Raw genomic sequence first — 18,289 nt, 5'->3', positions numbered from 1 at the left:
AAAGAAGGGAAAGGGAAAGTACTTGCCAACTCTTGTGAAGAGTGGCAAGTGCCCACCATGAAGATGAATTGCATTACTAGCGAGTAATGCAATGCAGCAGATTATAGGCAGATGATAAAAATGGCCTTCTTTCCTACAGGAAAAAATCTAATAAGTGGTAGTGCTGACATTTCCACCTTTTGTACAGTACTGAAAGCATTTGCTGAAAGAGCTGAAATCATACAGCTGTACACAAATCTATTCTTTGCACCTGTGACTCCAAAACATAGCCATCTCCTGCCTTCACCATTACTTCCATCACTTCTTTGAAATCACTTCTGCTAAATTAATTCCCAGTCCTGCAGCCCAATCAATGAGTATGTGTTTTCAAAATAATGGTATGATGCATATGCAGAGATCTTCCAGCACAGTTCAGACTGCATTAAGACATTTCACAGATCTGTACTGCAGTCACCTTTTACTGTATGCATCACTGTTGCACATTGATTGGTCCGTGGACATATCTGCAGCTTCCATAGAAACAGCTAATAAAGTAATGATGACCACAAGAAAAAAATTATTAATTTGTAGATACTTATTTTGTTAAAACAATATCTATACTGAGGTGATTCTGTTCTAATCATCACGTTACCAAGATCAGAATAGGTGCCTTCCCCCTTGGCACATCCATAAGTAGATATACGTTCATCCCCACCATATCATGTTTGCCTTATATTAGCAATGGTGAAGAGTAATTCCCTGGAATATCACAAGATATTCCAATATGGAAACAGAATGAGTGTAATCAGAACAGAATCTGTTTGTTTTCCCCTGCTTTTGAGTAGCATCACTATTTTAGTTCCCCCTCATACACATTGGATCATCTCTCTATTTTTTCTAGATACTTCTGGAAGAGAACAGAAGAATGTGTTGCTCTCTGCATTGCTCAGGATCCAAAACGCAAGCAGCCTTATACCTAGCTCCTATGCCGATTGATTTTGATGATAACTAGTTTTTAACCTATTTTTCTTATCTTAATGATCTTGTAGTCAGAATGCTTGGAGATTTGAATGGTCAAACACAATGATTACACTGAATTAAGTGGAGTCAAAGTGCTATGACCAGTTAAAGCTTTTTTTCCTCTGAAGTAGTTCAAGTTGTAGCAAAATCTACAATCAGTATTTAAAACAAACAAACAAACAAACCCAAACAAACAGAACAATATTTCTAATCTGCAAGGAAATAAACACAGATCCAAATAGCAGGATTACTTGTATAATAATATATATGATACAATCTAGCCTTTTCAAATGGAAGTCTGCCTCAAGGTGTAGAAAAGGAGATAGGACAGATACCGTTATATCTGCTTAGGTAACTGTCTTCATTTCTTTGTTTCAGTGTTGTCATTTGTAATAAATCGGGTATAACATTAGTTACCCAGTCCACAGTAGGGGATCTTTAATTGGCAGTACCTTACAGATCTTCTGACATCTTTGACTAAAAGACCCTTTAAAAAAAAAACACAACAAATTATCTGCTGCACTGCTGGAGGATCTCAGTGCTTTGTGAAAGAGAGGAAGGTACATTACTAAGATTACTACTGTACTTGCTTCAGGTTAAATTCTTATCAGTTTACCAAATCCAGCAATGCAGTATCAATCACAGTTATCAGTAACATACCATACTAGATGCTGCCTAAACACTACACTTTCAAGAACTTAGCATTGCAATATGACTAACAGAGGAGCATCCAGGTCATGGGAGTTCCTGTGCAGCAGAAATCTCAAGTCGAAATAGCCTAAGAAGTGTGTTGGCAGACAAGGGAGCAGAAAAATGATTCCAATCAGTTTCTACCAAGTCCTGCTTGTTTTTGAACAATGAGGTTTCTTGCAGAAGTAACAAGTGTCAAATTATCTTTTCTTGCTGTTATTCCAGGAACTTTCCAGAGGGATTTGGTTTGGGTTGGTTTGGGTTTTTGGTTGTTAAGAGGTTGGGGGGCTGGTGGTGTTTGTTTGGGTGGGTTTTTTGTTTGGTAGGGTTTTTGTTGGTTTGGGTTTTTTTATTAAATTGTCCCTCACATTATTAGTATCAGAAAACAGGTTGCTTAAATGTAATTGATAATGCCTGCAGACATTTTTGAGAAAGCAACAAGTTACCATTTCTTCATTTTTTTTGTAATTCTAATTAAGTTCAGAAAACATTTCGTTAATATGTCTATCAACTACAAAGCTCATTAAACTGAGATGCCATATGTGTTTTTTCAAGTGTATGTTCTTCTGATGAGAAAGAATCAGATGGCTTGGCTTTAATCTATAACTTATATTTAAATTCACTAACTTTTCGATTAAAGCATACAGCAAAATTTTGCTACATCCTCCTAATAAAAAGAGACCTAATCTGAGAAATTGAGCTTATTCCCTAAGGCTGTTATGGATGTGAACTATCACACATGAAAATGAGCTATAAATCACTCCCTTGTTCAAAGGAAGTGTTGTCTGATTACCATTGCTATTAGTGTGTCCTGTGTCTGCAGAATTACCTACTCGGTTGAAGGATCTAGGGTACCATTCAAATTGTATTTGTGATTAAGTCCTTTTATGACAACTTCTTCTTGAACATCTGAATTTTATGCAAATCCCATGCCGGGTGCCTCAAATCAGAGCATGAACCAGACCAGGAGCATTAATTTAGAGATCCATCACTCACAGTTCTTCTACTGCTGGTGCTCAGAAACCAGGATCGAGCAGGTCAACAATTAACTTATTTTGAGGACCTAACATCTTCTAAAAACTATCCCTAAGAATCGGTATTAAACCAGCATGAGATTTATAAAAAAAGCTTAGAGACCAAGTACTGGGAGAAGAATCTTTTGGGTTTATGTCTCTTTTGAGAATTACTTCGGTTGTTTTGTTTCTCTTCACACTCCACCCCCATAATTAAACAATTATTTGCTAGCCATAGCATAAATGAGAGCACAGAAGAGAACTTGTCATTTGCTTCTTCTAAACAACTTAACCACTGTTATTTAGAAACCTGCAACTTCTCTTTTTTCCAAGTCTTAAAATAGGGGCTTCTGATCAGTGAATCTATTTCTGGTCTTTATTCTTTCTCTGTTATACATATGTTGTAAACTGCCCCACTGATGATACATCATAATTAGATACACCCATGCTCCTTTGCTTATGGGGAAGTCAACCACACGTCGTATGCAAGGGAATGGCCTCAAGCTCTGCCAGGGGAGGTTTAGGCTAAACATTAGGAAAAAAATTTTCATGGAAAGGGTCCTTTTTAGCTACTGATATATTTTCATTTCTATTATTATAGTATTTAAATGGTATAATGAGAAATATAAGCCTTATTATAGTACTTCAAATTGAGCAAGTAACTCGCAACTTACAACCAGTCTTTCAGTTCATGTGAATTAGCAAAATAGATCAAAAATATTTAAAGTAATTAGGGTCTCCTATTGCCACTAGGTTAGACAGGTCTGACCTGGTGTGGTACTTCTGTTCTTATTTTGAGCTATGCTGACTTACATGAATTATGGAAATAAATTGATAATATCTCACTGTATTCCTCCATATTAACTGTTGAAATATGAGACAATGACAAAAATAGGTTGATTAGCAAGTTTACATTATACATCTGCACCAGTTTAAAACAATTATTATTGCTTGAAGTAATACTTAAAAAACAAAATAACACCGGTACCGTAAATAAAGCTGAAGTCTTCACCAGCTGTTTCAATAATATTGAAAAAAGACCTATAAAAAGCAACTTTATGCAAAGCACATTTGTGGTTCTCGAAGAACTACAGTAGGAAAACAGTGATGGTCACAGACCATGTAGTAAACATAACAGATCAACAGCAGAGCTCAAGGTTGTTCCATATTTTTTAAAAATAACACAGAATAGCTAAGGCAAGATAATGATCTAATGCTAACTACTTTTCATGTTGCAATGCATAAACTGACAGCTTGTAAAAGTCAAGAGAGGAACTCTTCTTCCTCCATGCTTGCTTTATTTTTAGATCTTGCTTGTTCCTTTGAAGTAACAGACTCTACAGTGTCGGAAAATTTGACTAGGTGGGTCAGTAAACTGGTAAAATGGGGTGTGTTGTAGTAAACTCTTTCCTCAAACCCATACAGCATTTACTCACACCTGTAGACCAATCTGATCTTGTTGCATGAAGATAACAAGTGTTTTCATTCTGTTTTAAAAACACTCATTGCACTCTGATTTCAGCTTTCCAGCCACATACATTTCATAGAGCAGATGCACAGAAAGCAATCCTCCCACTACCATTGCATATAAGTAAAGGAAGAAAAATTACTTAAGCTATTTAACAAATTCCTACAAAACCGGATTGTGTTAATAATACAGACGTTTCAGGGCTTTGAGGTTTCTTTTTATTTTCAGTTAATAATGGAGAGTGCACGTTAATGAATGCTTCAGGCTAATGAAGGTCATTACCTCCCGGTCTGTTTCTGATTGAATACACAAGTACTTTGACATCAAAGTACACAGAATAATAGCTGGTTGGACCCAGAGTAAAACTGTGGATTTTAAAGTAATAATGAAGAAGATAAAGATAATATCTGCCCCGCAGCTCAGAGTAAATGCCTGACCTACAGGTCCTAGCACTATTGGGTACAGAAAGATCTTATGCTGGATCCAGTCAGCAATATTTTCAGTGATTGTCCAGAAAGAGTTGAAGTGTGTAAAAACTATCCCTTTTATGTTACTGGAATTTTGATTGAAGCTTGAAAACTAAGGTAATATTCAGACATATGAAGTCAGATGGTATGTTTTCAGCACCTTTCCAGAAACAAGCCCTGGAATGGCAAAGTCACTAGGCAAATTTCCAAATTGCTGTTTCTCTACATTAAATACATCTCCAAGATCTCCAGCCCAGTAATTCACTATAAATTGCATCAGAACCACATGCTGGAAGATTTGAACACTGCTTTGTATTTTTAGAGTTGCTGAATAAGTGCATGTGCATGGCCATTACACAGCTAAATAAACAAAAAAGTTCTGGGACAGTAATTACGCTGAAGTTGGGGGGAAATTATTTATGTTCTAGAAACACTGCATTAGATTGTCTTATAAGCCACTGAGAAAGATGTCATGGCTATGACAAAGTAAACTAAGCTTAAGCATATTTGGAGCTTCAGTGAGGAATCTGTGTACATCTTTATTGTGTCAAAAAAACCAGGATTTCTGCAGTGGTGAGCATCTGTAGCAAAAATATTATTTAAAGATGTTTAAATGTTTTTCCCCTTGAATAAAACTAGTTTTCTTAGAAGGGAATGAAGATCATACTTCACACATGGCAGACTTAAACTCTATGTGATAAGTTGCCCATAAGTTCAAACCGTATGCTTTATGGTTTGAAGATAAATTTGACAATGAATTGAATAAAGCAACTAAACATGTGCCAATGTGTAGATGCTGAAGCTTTCAAGTGTCAGCATTCAATTTCCAAACACTACCAAGGTCTGATCCTGAAATATAGTCATTGCACCTTACCTAGATTTTGTGATCATTCCCTTCCTTCAAAAACCCCAGGGCAACATCTGGACTCAATGCAGAAAGCACATTTGGGTACCTCCACAATAACTGCTGTGCTGAGCAGGGAACTGCACACACAACACATCCCTGCCCATAGCTAAACCACAAGGAAATGCCTGGAGGATCATTTAAATGACACCCAGCCATGCTTTATTCTCAGGGTGCTGCAGAGATCCATCTCCACCGAGAAGCCACAGGGCCCTGTAAATTACATTTCCAAGAACCAAGCAAAGCTCATTCTCTTCTTACAAATCCAAATTACAGCCAGAGATGTATAGCCTCATTTTACCCAACAGTCCCAGGAAAAGAGCAGCCTCACGAAGCACAAGCCCCAGGAACGCCTCTCATCTCTGCGCTGAAGAAAGTCAAACTCAGATCTTTGCTGGCCTAGAGGAACATCCTAGTCACAGGCTCTGCTGTTAGAGGTGTTTCCAGCCCCTCTAGGTACAGCTCCACGGTGCTGCAGCAAGATCAGCAGAGCAGTGCAGGAACTACCACAGTGTTGCTGGTGAGCTAGAGGATAATTTCTACTCCTCAAATGGAGCTGCAGAAAACATTCCTCTACATCATGAAAGCAAGTACTGACAGAAAACACACATCATTTTGAAGCCATTGTTCCGGTGGCAGTTACTTGCCTGAACACATTTGTGATCTGAGCTGTCTATAGTATCTTGGCATACATTACAAAGCAAAGGTGAACAATACATTTTGATATGGGGAAAAAAGTCATTATCAGATTGAAGAACCACAAATAGATCAGCTTTGTTTATGACAACCTGAGAAAACGTTAACAGTTACTGATTAATTCCGGATATTGGTGACTAATTACCCACATGGTTCAAACCCTACACACTTTGTTAGTGACTGGCAAATAAACATTCAATGCCCTGGTCCAGTCATCAGACAATGTCTTGTTAAGCTCTTCAGGAGAAAAATGGTAAACTCTGAATGAAACCAAGTACACTCTTCACAGAACAAAAAGCATTCGTTTCATTTTTTTATCCACCAAAAACTACTAGATTAGCTTTACTTTTAAATCGAGATAGGAGACTGAATGCCAGCTTTAGATTCAGGAATCAGACTGCCTTATCCCATCAGACTTAGAGTTTAAAATTAAAATTAACTAAATCTGTCATCCACATTGGAAATAGAAGCCAATGTTCAGTTGGCTGAAGATATTTCTTCCACCTTTTGGATGCAAGCTAGGCAATTTACACCCAGTTTGAAACTGAAAGCAATTTGCCACTACTTATATCTTCCCCATTTTAGATGCTGCTGTCCTGATTTATGGCAGTATATCAACAGAATTAGGCTGCTATACTTCAATAATGCAAACGATGCTTTGCTGTGTTCTGCCTCCCCCAAAATACCATTGCATAGAGTTTGTTTTTATTACATGTACGCACACACACATATATACAAACACACCTATATATGCCTTCTAAGTATTTTTATGCAGTAATTAGTTGTTTCTTGCCCATGATGGTGAAATTCGTGCCAAGCATACCATGTGTTCTTGGCATTTTGTAACACGACTAGCCCATTATTGGCAGTCAGAGAGATGAGTTTGATACTAAAGGTCATTTTTATTTATGTCAGACACAGGATGTTTCAGAAGCTTTTACGGAGCAGCTACATCTGTGCTCTCTGTGGGTTGGATCCACTCCATACATACTGCTGGAGGACAGAAAAAACAGATCGTACAAGAGGAAAGCGCTATCTTGGGCTTCACTGGAAACTGACTACACTAAATGCTCCTAACCCAGCCTTTTCACAGCATCCCAGGCAATGGGGCTATGCAGCTCACAGGCATTGCTCACAGAGAGCCAAAGATGTTTTGGTTTGGGTTTTTTTATTATAAGTTTTAATTTAATAAAAAGGTTTCATGGCATTTATTTCCTCTATAGCAAAATCCACTCTACTTGCAATGCTTCCTCCCCCTCAGAGGGAAATAACATGTAGGCTCGGAAGCCCAAATCCGCAATGATATTTAAGTGCCTAAGGAACTGTGCCAGAGTGTCTGGCAGAGGAAGCTAACCAGACTCAGTTTTGAAAGGGAGTATAGTGAATGAAGAGCCAGATTGAAAGCTCAGGAGAGTGAAGTATTCCTTTTATCTGCTATGAGGGGAGCTGTTAAGTAGCAAAGCAAACTTCTTTTCTACTTTCTCATCTGTGTGCTTTAACCCACCATTAGGGCCATCTCTACTCATATTTGAGACTGGCCTTTAAGGCAGCTGGCACCAAGTTAGCCACAGATGTTATTTCCATGACATGAACATTAGTGCAGTGGGAGCTAGACAGAGATAAATACAGTTTGTATTATCAAATGAACACTCATCTTCAAGTTCTTTGCCCTGCAGGACTGAAAAATACTCTTTGAAAGGCGCTAATATTCATCTTGCTTAAAAACAAGACACGTAGAAACAGTAAAAAATATTTTGAAAAACTGTGTTACTGATTATTCTATACAGCCTGTGTATTTTGTCATTAGACTGTTGTTTTCCATAATTATTCCCTAACATTTTGCAGTTGTTCCCAATTTATTAATCTCCACATGTGTCTATATTGGGACAAATGCTATTCTCAGCTGTGTTTGTGTAAATATGTAGGTAATGGAATTACCCTGATCTCACAGCACTGTAGAGGATAATTTGGCTCTCCACATAGCTGTTACAGCAAAAGATTGACACAATGATGGAAATGCATCAGCACGTAAAATCTGCTTAACACAAGATACACTCCAATATGACATCTCTAATCTGCAAGTTTTAACTTCACTCTAATAGTGTACTGTATTCAAGATAAAAGAACAAAACATCTGGTGCTTTAACACCCTTATTACAGCTGACTTAGTCTTCAGAGAAATGCTAGAGAAACAGACATTACTAGCTGCATTCTGTTGAAAAGGAACAGCTTCCAGATGTCAGTGTTCACATCTAGACACGTGGAGAAGACAGCACTGGAAAGCAGTGAGAAAATCTCAAAAAAAAAAAATCTGTTAACTAACTTCTTTCTCATTATTTTAGAATTCAGCTAAAAATTAAGTGTAGTCCAAAGCAATCTCTGTAATTAGCTTGTTAATCATCCAAACAAAAAAGAGTTTTAAACTGAAAGAACATTCATATTTTCCATTATTTTAGGGTTCACCCTGCCCTAGCAAAGATTACATCTGCTCAGAGCAGACTCTAGAGTAGAACAATGAAAAGCATTCAAATGCCAGTCATGTCTCTCATGTTTTTATTCCTAAAAGATCAGTGTACAGAAGTCCTTTAAAAAACAAAAGAGGTTCATCTGAAAATATTTCAGGGGACTAGGGGCTAAAAGAGATTTCTTCAGTCCATTGTATTTCTTTCTCAAATAAATGCACACTATTAGAATCTGACATTCTTTTATGTGATTTGAAGAAGTAAGGTTAGGAAACGTACGCTAGAACAAGCAAACAGTAGTTCTCACACATGTGTTTTAAAGACATGCAATCCCCCTTTCACTCTAGTGCCTTATGTGTTTAGGGAAATAGACGTAATTTAAGTTATCTGCTATAAGGTCTTCACTGAAGAGGTTCATGCTGTGAGGATTTCCATGGCAACTACTTAAAGCAACATAAGTGTTCATTTTTGAAATTGAGAGCCCAGGGACGTGACTAGCTACAGTAATAATACTACATAAACCACCTAAACAGAGACCACAGAGATCGATTGTTCAGGGCCAAGTAAACTAACTTTCCTTTTCTTCTATGGGAACAAACTTCAGAATCATTCACTAAGTTTAAAAAATTATAATTTTATCCATTTTTTAATGAGAAACAATAATGTATTTACATATACACATATAACTGATTTGCGGAGATTGCTAGATCCAGCTGAATGCATTCATCTCACAGAGCCTGATAAGGCTGATACCTTATTCATCAGCTAAAGTCATACTTTAAAAGCTCTCCTTCTGCAATATAGTGTAGTTGATATAGATCATTAAAGCAGCTTGAAAAGTACAGCTTACTTCTATAAATCATCTGAAAGAGAAATTTATTTCAATTCAAGTAAAGCTCCACAGAATACCTAGGGCTTATATTCTCTTTAATTATCACATCTATTTCAGACCTCCATTAAAACTGCATAATATTAATTTATTCAGGAAAGCTTAATAGTCTCCTGTTGGAAATTTTCTCTATTAGGTTGATATTACTGTTACTTCATGGAAGGCCTGAACCGATGTCTTTTTTTCCTATAAGGGTTATTATTCAGAGCTATGCTCACAGAGGCAGTTTCTTACAATAAAAGTGCATGGAAGTAAATGTTCTCTGTGGTATACCATCTCATCTTCTCATCCTTTGACTGGTCAAACTATGACAAAACCATATTGTTCATTTTGAAGGACATTGAAGGATTCATTAATGAAAAACATAAGAGTGGTGGAGAAGGGTATCAAGGAGGGGGAATGAGTCAGACCATCAGCAGCTGGAGGAAGCCACATACATCCAGGCTGGACAATTCTAGTCTGCCTATTTTTAGCACTAAAAAAACCCCAAACTTTAACTTTTACCATCTTGGGAAAAAGGAAGATGAAAAGATTTAAAGGCACTCATCCCAGGATTTTGGGGATAGGCAGGGGAGCCTTTGCTGTGGATGTCCTTCAAGTGTAATAAGGAAAGGATGAACTGAGCTAGAGAAGAACAAAGGCAGAGTTAATACACAAAATCCTGTACCTGTTCATCAGGCAATGTCCTGAATGCAGGAACTGAGCACAGAAACCACACCATTGCCAGAGCTGAGTGGAGAGGGGATATTTATTCTTGCTGCTCCCCACAGCTAATGTTACTGTCTCTAACCTGGGAACTGGAGAACAGCACATCCAGCCAGGATACAGCCAACTGTATCCTGACCTGCATCAGGAGTGTAACTAGGAGGTTGAGGGAGGTAATTCTGCCCCCTGTTCTGCTTTTGTGAGACCTTAGGTGGAGTACTGCATTCAGTTCTGGAGTCCTCAACATTGAAAAGACATAGATCTGTTGGAGTCTAGAGCAGGGTCACAAAGATGATCGCAGGGGTAGAACACCTCCCATACAAGGACAGACTGAGAGAGTTGGACTTGTTCAGCCTAGAGAAGAAAAGGCACCAGGGAGACCCTACAGCAGCCTTCCGGTACTTAATGGGGGCCCACAAGAAAGCAGAGGAGGGACTCTTTCAGGGAGTGCAGTGATAGGATGAGGTGTAGTGGTTTTAAGCTGATAGAAAATAGATTTAGATTAGATATTAGGAAGAAATTTTTTACTGTTAGGGTGGTGAGGCACCGGAACAGATTTCTCAGAGACGTAATGGATGCCCCATCCCTGGAGTTGTTCAAGGCTAGGCTGGACGGATTGAGGCTTTGAGCAACCTGATCTGGTGGGAGGTGTCCCTACCCATGGAAGGAGTGTTGGAACTAGATGATCCTTACAAAACCTTCCAACCCAAACCATTCTATGATTCTAATATCCTCCTTGTCTTTATTCATCCCCACTGAGTTCATTAAACGCTTTACTTCACCAGAGATTAAAATAGTGAGTTCCTGCACATGCTATGTGTAGGTTTTTTTCTGCATTCACTACCATATACAGCTTCAAAGTATGTGAATAAGACATAATGTGGTCACATAGGGCTTGGAAAGGCATTGCCATTGCTTCATGCTCAGAGGATTTTTATTGTAGGACTCATGGTCCTCTGGGAGAAAGCTAACTCACTCTCTGCTTAGGCTTGTGCCATTGCTGGAGACCAGGAAGGAAAATAAAAGTGGCAGAGAAGGCAAATCCTGCTATATTTGAGTAATCAATAAAGCAAATACTCTATAACATAAGGCTCCCATGCTCAGCAAGGCACTGTAAAACCTTAAATTGAGACAATCAGTTTCCCTGAGGCTTGTACTCTAAATAACAAGCTAGAGAAAGGGAGCTAGGAACAAGAAGAGAAAGGCATCTGACAAAAGCCTCATTAGCTCTCCCTTTCCTTCACCCACAGCATATGTTTGTTTTTTCTCAGAGCTGGCACTTCCAAAGTCTGTATGCTCAGTACTTATTCTAAGTATCCAGCAGTGAGAAACAAAGACTGCATAGTCCTCTGAGTTAAAGAGTTATTGTGTTAACGCTGCTTCTCTAATCACTTTATGTTGTGAAAACTCAGGTGCCCGACTGAGAAAAAGACATCTAGAGTAGAAATGACTAAGAAAAAGATTCCTGCCACATTAATTTCTTGTGTACCAAAATATTAACTCTTAATGTGTAAACATCAAATTAGCAGTATTCTCAGGGTAAGCAGTAATATAGGAATCAAGTAATTCCTCCTAGCTATATAGAAATAACTATGTGCTCTCCTATCCTGCTGTCTTTTCCTTGTTATTTAGTGCACTGTGCACTGAGTATACCTAAAATATCCCTTTGCTGTAGACACTATTAAATTCCAAATATTCTGTCCCCTTGTACTAACTTCATAACTATGAAACTTAGCAGCACTTATGTTTCCATTTTATAGAGAACTGTATGCCATGGCTGGAAGCAATAACATGGGAGTCAGTGAGCCAAGATGTTACTTGAAGACCTATATTTGTATACTAATGGCTCTCTCACACATTCCACTGGAATCCACTACAGGGAATTTGAAATCCTGCATTATCCTAACTAGTTTCAAACTAACTTAACAATAAAAAATAACTTTTATGTAAAGTAATATTTCTACCTATATTTCTACTTTCATCAGATCCATTTCTGCAATATAACTGTCCTGTCACTACCTCACACCTTAAGATCCTTCACAGTCTGAGTACATACTGAGCAGTATAGATGTTTCCTAGGGGATATTAATTGCCATTGCAGAAAGGTAACTACTCACGTTTTGAAACGGTGATCATAGCACAAGTTCATTCAGTAAATTGTCTTGGATTATGCCACATTTATGATACAATGTCTATTACTGAACAAGCAAGTGCTGGAAGCAAGACTGAGAACTGTTCCCAGTCTCATCTCACAGTTCTGTTCTGTAGTGTCCCAGCTAGTGCCCTTCAAAACTAGGGAGTACTTTGAGGGAAGAGCAATCCTAAGGACTGCTCCTTGCAGCATGAATGAGGTTTAGGTTTGTCTCGCTTCAGCCTTTGCAATCCTCTGGCATTACCCCACTATGATCTGCATTCTCCATGACCCCAAGCATACCCTCATACCACATCCCAGACCAGAAAGCACATGGCACAAGTTCCTCAAGTGCACCATGTCCTTTCAGTAAACACAGTATCTTTTAGAAACTCCTCATTTAGACTGGTTTGTTTTCAAGGCAAAACAAGCTTGTATTATTATTATCCACAGCTCATTCCCTGCTTCCCTCAGAACCACACTTCTATACATTTATTCTCTTTCTATGACCTATAAATTTACCTGACGATGCTGATACACATAGACATATTTGAATTAATATTTACAATGAAAATGTTGTTTCAATGAATGCTAGGGATGCATTCCCTGTTCTCTGAGTTCAATCAGGAAAAACTCAGTGGTTGTCAACAGAGTCAGTGAGGATTTTCATCTGTATAAAAAGGGGCAGGATCTGACAGCCATACAAATTGCATCTCTTCCATTGCAGCCATCTATAAGTCAATCTCCAAAATATCAATCAAGTTTATCTGACATGATTTTTCCTCCATCATCAGTTCATACTGTTTATTTCTTCTTGGTCTGCTACCTTTCTACACTAATAGATTTTTATTCCCCTTAATATTTCTGCCTTTACTTTAAGAGAGATTGAGTAAGATTTATTGGACAACCATTTTGGTAATCAATACCATATTACCTTCTCTTTAATTGTTCTATATATATCATCTGTTTGCTATATGGCTTTTTCTGGTCTTTCTTTGCACTGCTAACCTAACACAATATGCTTAGGTTTGGCAGTACATTCAGCATTATAACTCCCTATACGCTCAAAGACTAGCAGGTCAAGCACCATCTTGATTTTTATGCCAACTTCTATCAATTTCGTCTTATTATCCTGACTTCTCAGGCCTTACTCTGAAATAAGATTACATTTCATTTTTCTCAATAATAACAAAGCCTAGAGTACTTCCCTCCTCCCCCCACCCCACCCCCTGCCCCCAGCTTTTAATAAAATCTTTGATTTCTTTAAGCAATTCACTTCTGCTGGAATTCTCAAGAGCAATACTTGTTTGGAGATCTGATAGAAACAGCTATGCTATAAAATCTTTCTGAAAACCTATTGAGACTTAAGTTCTTCTGTGGTAAAGTACTGCAGCTGCATTATCACATCATTCTATAATGCCTTATTTTCTTCTCCAAGGATGACTGGCTGTCCCACCATTTTTCTACGCATTTTTTCATCTGAATTGTATATGATTTTTTTTCCCTACAATTAATAAGCTATATAAAACATAAGAATCAGAACATATGTGTCTCCTCTCTCATATCAGACTATATCAATATAATTCTACAGTCCAATCTTGGCTACAGTATCCACTTAAATAAATATGGGATTGTTTCACTGTGATTTAAATTAGCAGCTTCCAGGTATTATCTGATTTTGAAAAACTCTCATTGAAATTCCTGAATATATCTGCTTTCCAATTGTTGCTAGATCTCATTAAAAATTCTAAAGATCATTTCAATAGAAGTAAAGAAAATGATCCAGTTGTTTTATATTTTGAATAAATATCTTTGACTTCCCTCTAGTTTGACCAGGAATAGTTCACCTTGTTTGATCTCTGGGGCCTTACTGATACTATGAATGTTGTATGGAAATCTCTGGGGTTTTTACTAAAGAGCTTTTTGTATCTTACCAGTCTTCTTATTACCTAGCATAGAACAGTGTTCCAAAACAGTAATTTTTCTACAAAAATACATATAGTGCATAGGTCTACAATTGCTTTACTAGGTATAACAACAACTAATATTGGGTCAAACCAATCTGATTTCTTTCTAGAAGCAAGTCAAATAGAGAGGATATTGTTCCTGTTAAATTTTGACCCCATTGAGGCCCTAGATACTGACTGACATAGAAGAGAAGCAAATCAAAAAGTATTTTCTAGGTGAAAATACTCTCAGTTGAACTTCAAGTGAACCTGAATGAAGTACTATGGAGAATTGTTAACCATTGACTGGTAAAATGGTCTTCTGTTCATTGCTGCATAGTCAAGGTAATCAGGATGATGCAATAGATGACATATGAATTTAACACACATACAATCCCAGACGAGGTAGAATTGCACTGTCCTAGAAGGCAGACTTATAATTCAAAAATTTCTTGACACATTTGTAGAAAGTTCTAAAAACTATAGAGTTAAATTCAGTGGGGACAACTGTAATGCACATAAGCACAAATTAACTGCATAAAAATATGGGCAACAATTTTCTATGCCAATGTTCTCCTGGAAAACGTTTGGATCATTACTGTGGATCACAAGATGAAAGTGAATCATCAGCACAGCATTAGAAGAGGAAGAACAGACTATTAAGATGCACGTAGAAGCTCCTGAATGGAGTCCTTCCGGTCTATGGGGGACTCACAAGGCAGCAGGTAAGGTCTTGGAGTGAGTACCACATCTCAAGAGGGAAGTACACAGTACATAGTTACCCCACCATCAATCACTACTGCAAAAAGTAAAAGTCTAAGTTTTTTGATTAATATGCAACTCCTGAATACTTTCTCCACTAGGATGGAAGAAATAATTGTTCATGAGTCTTCATAAAAAGTTTTTGTGTCAGACTACTCAAAGCTACTGATTTCAATAGCAGGAAGTTGTATCAAAATAGATTTCCTAAGCAAAGGACACATTTACCTATGTTTTGTTGCATCTTGCCCAATGTCTATTATGTCCAATGAAAATAGTTGACTAGTGCAAAAATTTAAGCGTTTACCCCTTAACAATCAATATTGCTACATTCAGATACTAAAAAAATCTTAACCACAAAGTTGACTTAAAGATCATATTTTGTAAAAATAAAAACTATTTAACATTTCAGTTTTTACCCAGCTACCATACGGTTTAACCCATCTAATCAAGAAACTTCACAGCATTACCTCAAAAGCTAGAGACATCAAGGGTGCAGGAAATACACTGGCATTTAGTCTCCTTCCCTTGCTGTCTCACTGCCAAGTATTATATGACTGAAGAAAAGCCGACAGTCCTGTTTATCAGAATTAAGGTGACAAACTTGGTGTCAAGAGTCCAAGACCATAATCCAGCCAAGCTATTTCTCCTTTGCTTTGCTTGTATTTATAACAGCATCTGTCTCCTCAGTCTTCATAGTGAGTAGCAAAGTTGAAGAAATGAGGCAATTTTCCCTTCTGTGTGGCCTCTTGCCTAACTACCTGCCAGCCACTCAGTACACGTAGCATGTGAAGACTCTACCTTGTTATTTTTGATGGAAAGAAGAGAAGGACTTTTCAAATTGTAGTGAAAGAGGATGATTACAGAAAGCATTCCTTGTAACTGCTGCCAGCTTTGCAGAACTTGGCTTAGTAAAAGAACACAAGTGCGTGAAACATGTTTCATCATTGAGCTTTTTCCTTATCAGTAATTAGTGTGAGTAGCAGAATGTGTGCACTTCCTCGATGGAAGTAATTACTGTACAGAGGGCCGTAAGTTTTCAAACTAAAGCTTAAATGACCTGAAAATGGCACAGGACTTCTGCAGGACATTAGGGGGGCATTTTTTTCCTCTCTCATTCAAGAAAAAAAAGTAATCGTATATTACTTTTGTTACCCCAGTCTCTATTAATAAAAGACATTATAATAGTGAGTAGGCATCCTTCAAGGCTTGACCAAAATTCCAATACTTATCATGATGAACTATCACAGAAACAACAGGTATTCAGCTCTGCTGTTCAGATCTTAAAGCATTTTTGCTGTCACTGATAAGTTAGGCTTTCTGACTGTTGTACTGTCTTCACAAATTAGCTTTTGTTTGCAGACAGGATAAGACTGCAGTTTCTTGAAGGAAGAAAATAATAATAATAAAAACCCTGTAACCTGATGAGAAATTGAAAACAACTTTAAGTTTAGATTAAAGGCAAAACTCTCCCTCTGTCCTACACTCCCCACCACCACCACCAACCTCCAATTACATACAGTAACTCTGCCTTGTCTCAACACACCTGCTTCTTCAAGTCACAGAAACGCTCTTCAGTCTTAGGCAGAACAGGAGAAGAGATCACTGAGGTCAGTGTGAGACAGGTCTTGCCTTTCACAGGTCTTGTGTTCATACTTGTCTCCTTTATGAAAGGTAACCAGAAACATTTTCGGCTGGAATATTTCATGATACTCAAACTTGAACAGAAGAAAAAAAAACCAAGCACAGACTGAAGATAGTGTGTGAAGAAGAGAATAAAAACAAAGTAACAGGGATGAAGAAGGAGGAACAATAAAAAAACCCCACTGAAAATAATTATATCCCCTTAACAGCGGCTCTCAGAAGAGGCTTTTCTGCTGGTTCTTACAGGGCTGAAAGATGTTAATGCTGAAGATAGTGATTATTCCTGGTAAATATGGAAGAATATCATACTGCCGTAATTATCAATAGAAATTCCATTTCCAGTAACTTGAAAAGTGCAGTTAAATGTTATAAAAGAGATATATTTCCAAGCCCTAGTCACTAGGATGGGATGCCCTAGTGGCATCGTAGCAGATAAGCAACAGTGATAATTTGGAAACCACATTCAGCATATACCCGAATTAACATCATAGAGAGCAAGTCATCTACGGTGTCCTAGGGAAGTTTCAGAAACTGAGATGACTACATGATACCAAAATGCAGCCAAATATATCAGCTATTTTAAAACTGTGGAAGACCAAAGAGTCTCCTTAAAGCTATAGAAGCAGTTGTTAAAAGCCATGTGCCAGAGAAACATGCTTACAAATCCAGCATTTCACCTGTGGCTCAGGATCACTGATTTGAGTGATGACTTTGGGTTTGATAATGTTTTGTGTTCAGCAAGGAGTGGTAAAGCAAGAGAACCTGTGGTTCAGTTTGGAGGAGACGACGATGTGTGTGTATTGCACACAGAGTATGTGTGCCACACACTGAAAGAGAACTTTTGATTTAAGGCCTATCAACGCTGTCATTGGGCATGAATTTCATCTTGATTGTGGTTTCCATCATTGTAACAAAAAAGCCCAGTTCTTGACAAGAGCCAAGAGAAGCTAGGTACTTCATTCCCATGGAGGCGTTTGGGGAAAGAGTCTCAGTATCATTGAAAAAATATCACATTAAACAGATAACGAATTTTCCTGTATTTGTAAGTGTTAACAGCTTTCAGGATAAGCTGTTGTTGAACGGTCATGGCAGATAATCAGATTTATGGGGCAGGGTGTCTGGCTTCAAAGTACAATGAACTTATAAATGTCATTTGAGACATGGATCACTTCCAAAATTACTCAGCTGTCTCTGCATGGATGACCAGACAAGTTATTTTTTTTTACTCTGTGTAATTAAATTAGTTAACTGGAAATTGAATGATTCATACTTTATACAGATTTTTTCCCCTCACATTACTTTACAAGGAATTTGACCAGGCCGAACTTAGTGGATCTTTTGGCTTTCAGTTCTGTTCATGAAAAAGGTCTCCCGATAAATCATCCTGCACTATCTATTAAATATTTGCCAGGTAACATCAGCAGCTACATGAAATCTTAGCCTTTCTGCACCTCTTTGTAATGCTAAACTAGGCACATTCCACAAGGTCTCCTTAACTCCATGTATTTTCTGGAAA

The 18,289-nt window shown here is 37.7% G+C and overlaps 2 protein-coding genes across 2 annotated transcripts in view; both read left to right on the top strand.

Annotated features, from left to right (window-relative positions):
* Positions 1–1,280, top strand: part of HAAO (3-hydroxyanthranilate 3,4-dioxygenase) — a 30,469-nt gene extending 29,189 nt beyond the window's left edge. The window contains exon 10 of the mRNA XM_069852944.1: positions 881–1,280. Coding sequence (XP_069709045.1) covers positions 881–959 — 79 coding nt within the window. The 3' untranslated portion in view covers positions 960–1,280. The remainder of the gene's footprint in view (positions 1–880) is intronic.
* The window catches only part of MRPS5 (mitochondrial ribosomal protein S5), a 160,842-nt gene that overhangs the window by 94,252 nt on the left and 48,301 nt on the right, over positions 1–18,289 (top strand). The window lies entirely within an intron of this gene.

This window comes from Phaenicophaeus curvirostris, chromosome 2, assembly GCF_032191515.1.
Source record: "Phaenicophaeus curvirostris isolate KB17595 chromosome 2, BPBGC_Pcur_1.0, whole genome shotgun sequence".
Lineage (NCBI taxonomy): Eukaryota > Metazoa > Chordata > Aves > Cuculiformes > Cuculidae > Phaenicophaeus > Phaenicophaeus curvirostris.
The sequence above is the reverse complement of the archived record's forward strand: the minus strand, read 5'-3'. Positions and strand labels throughout refer to the sequence as shown.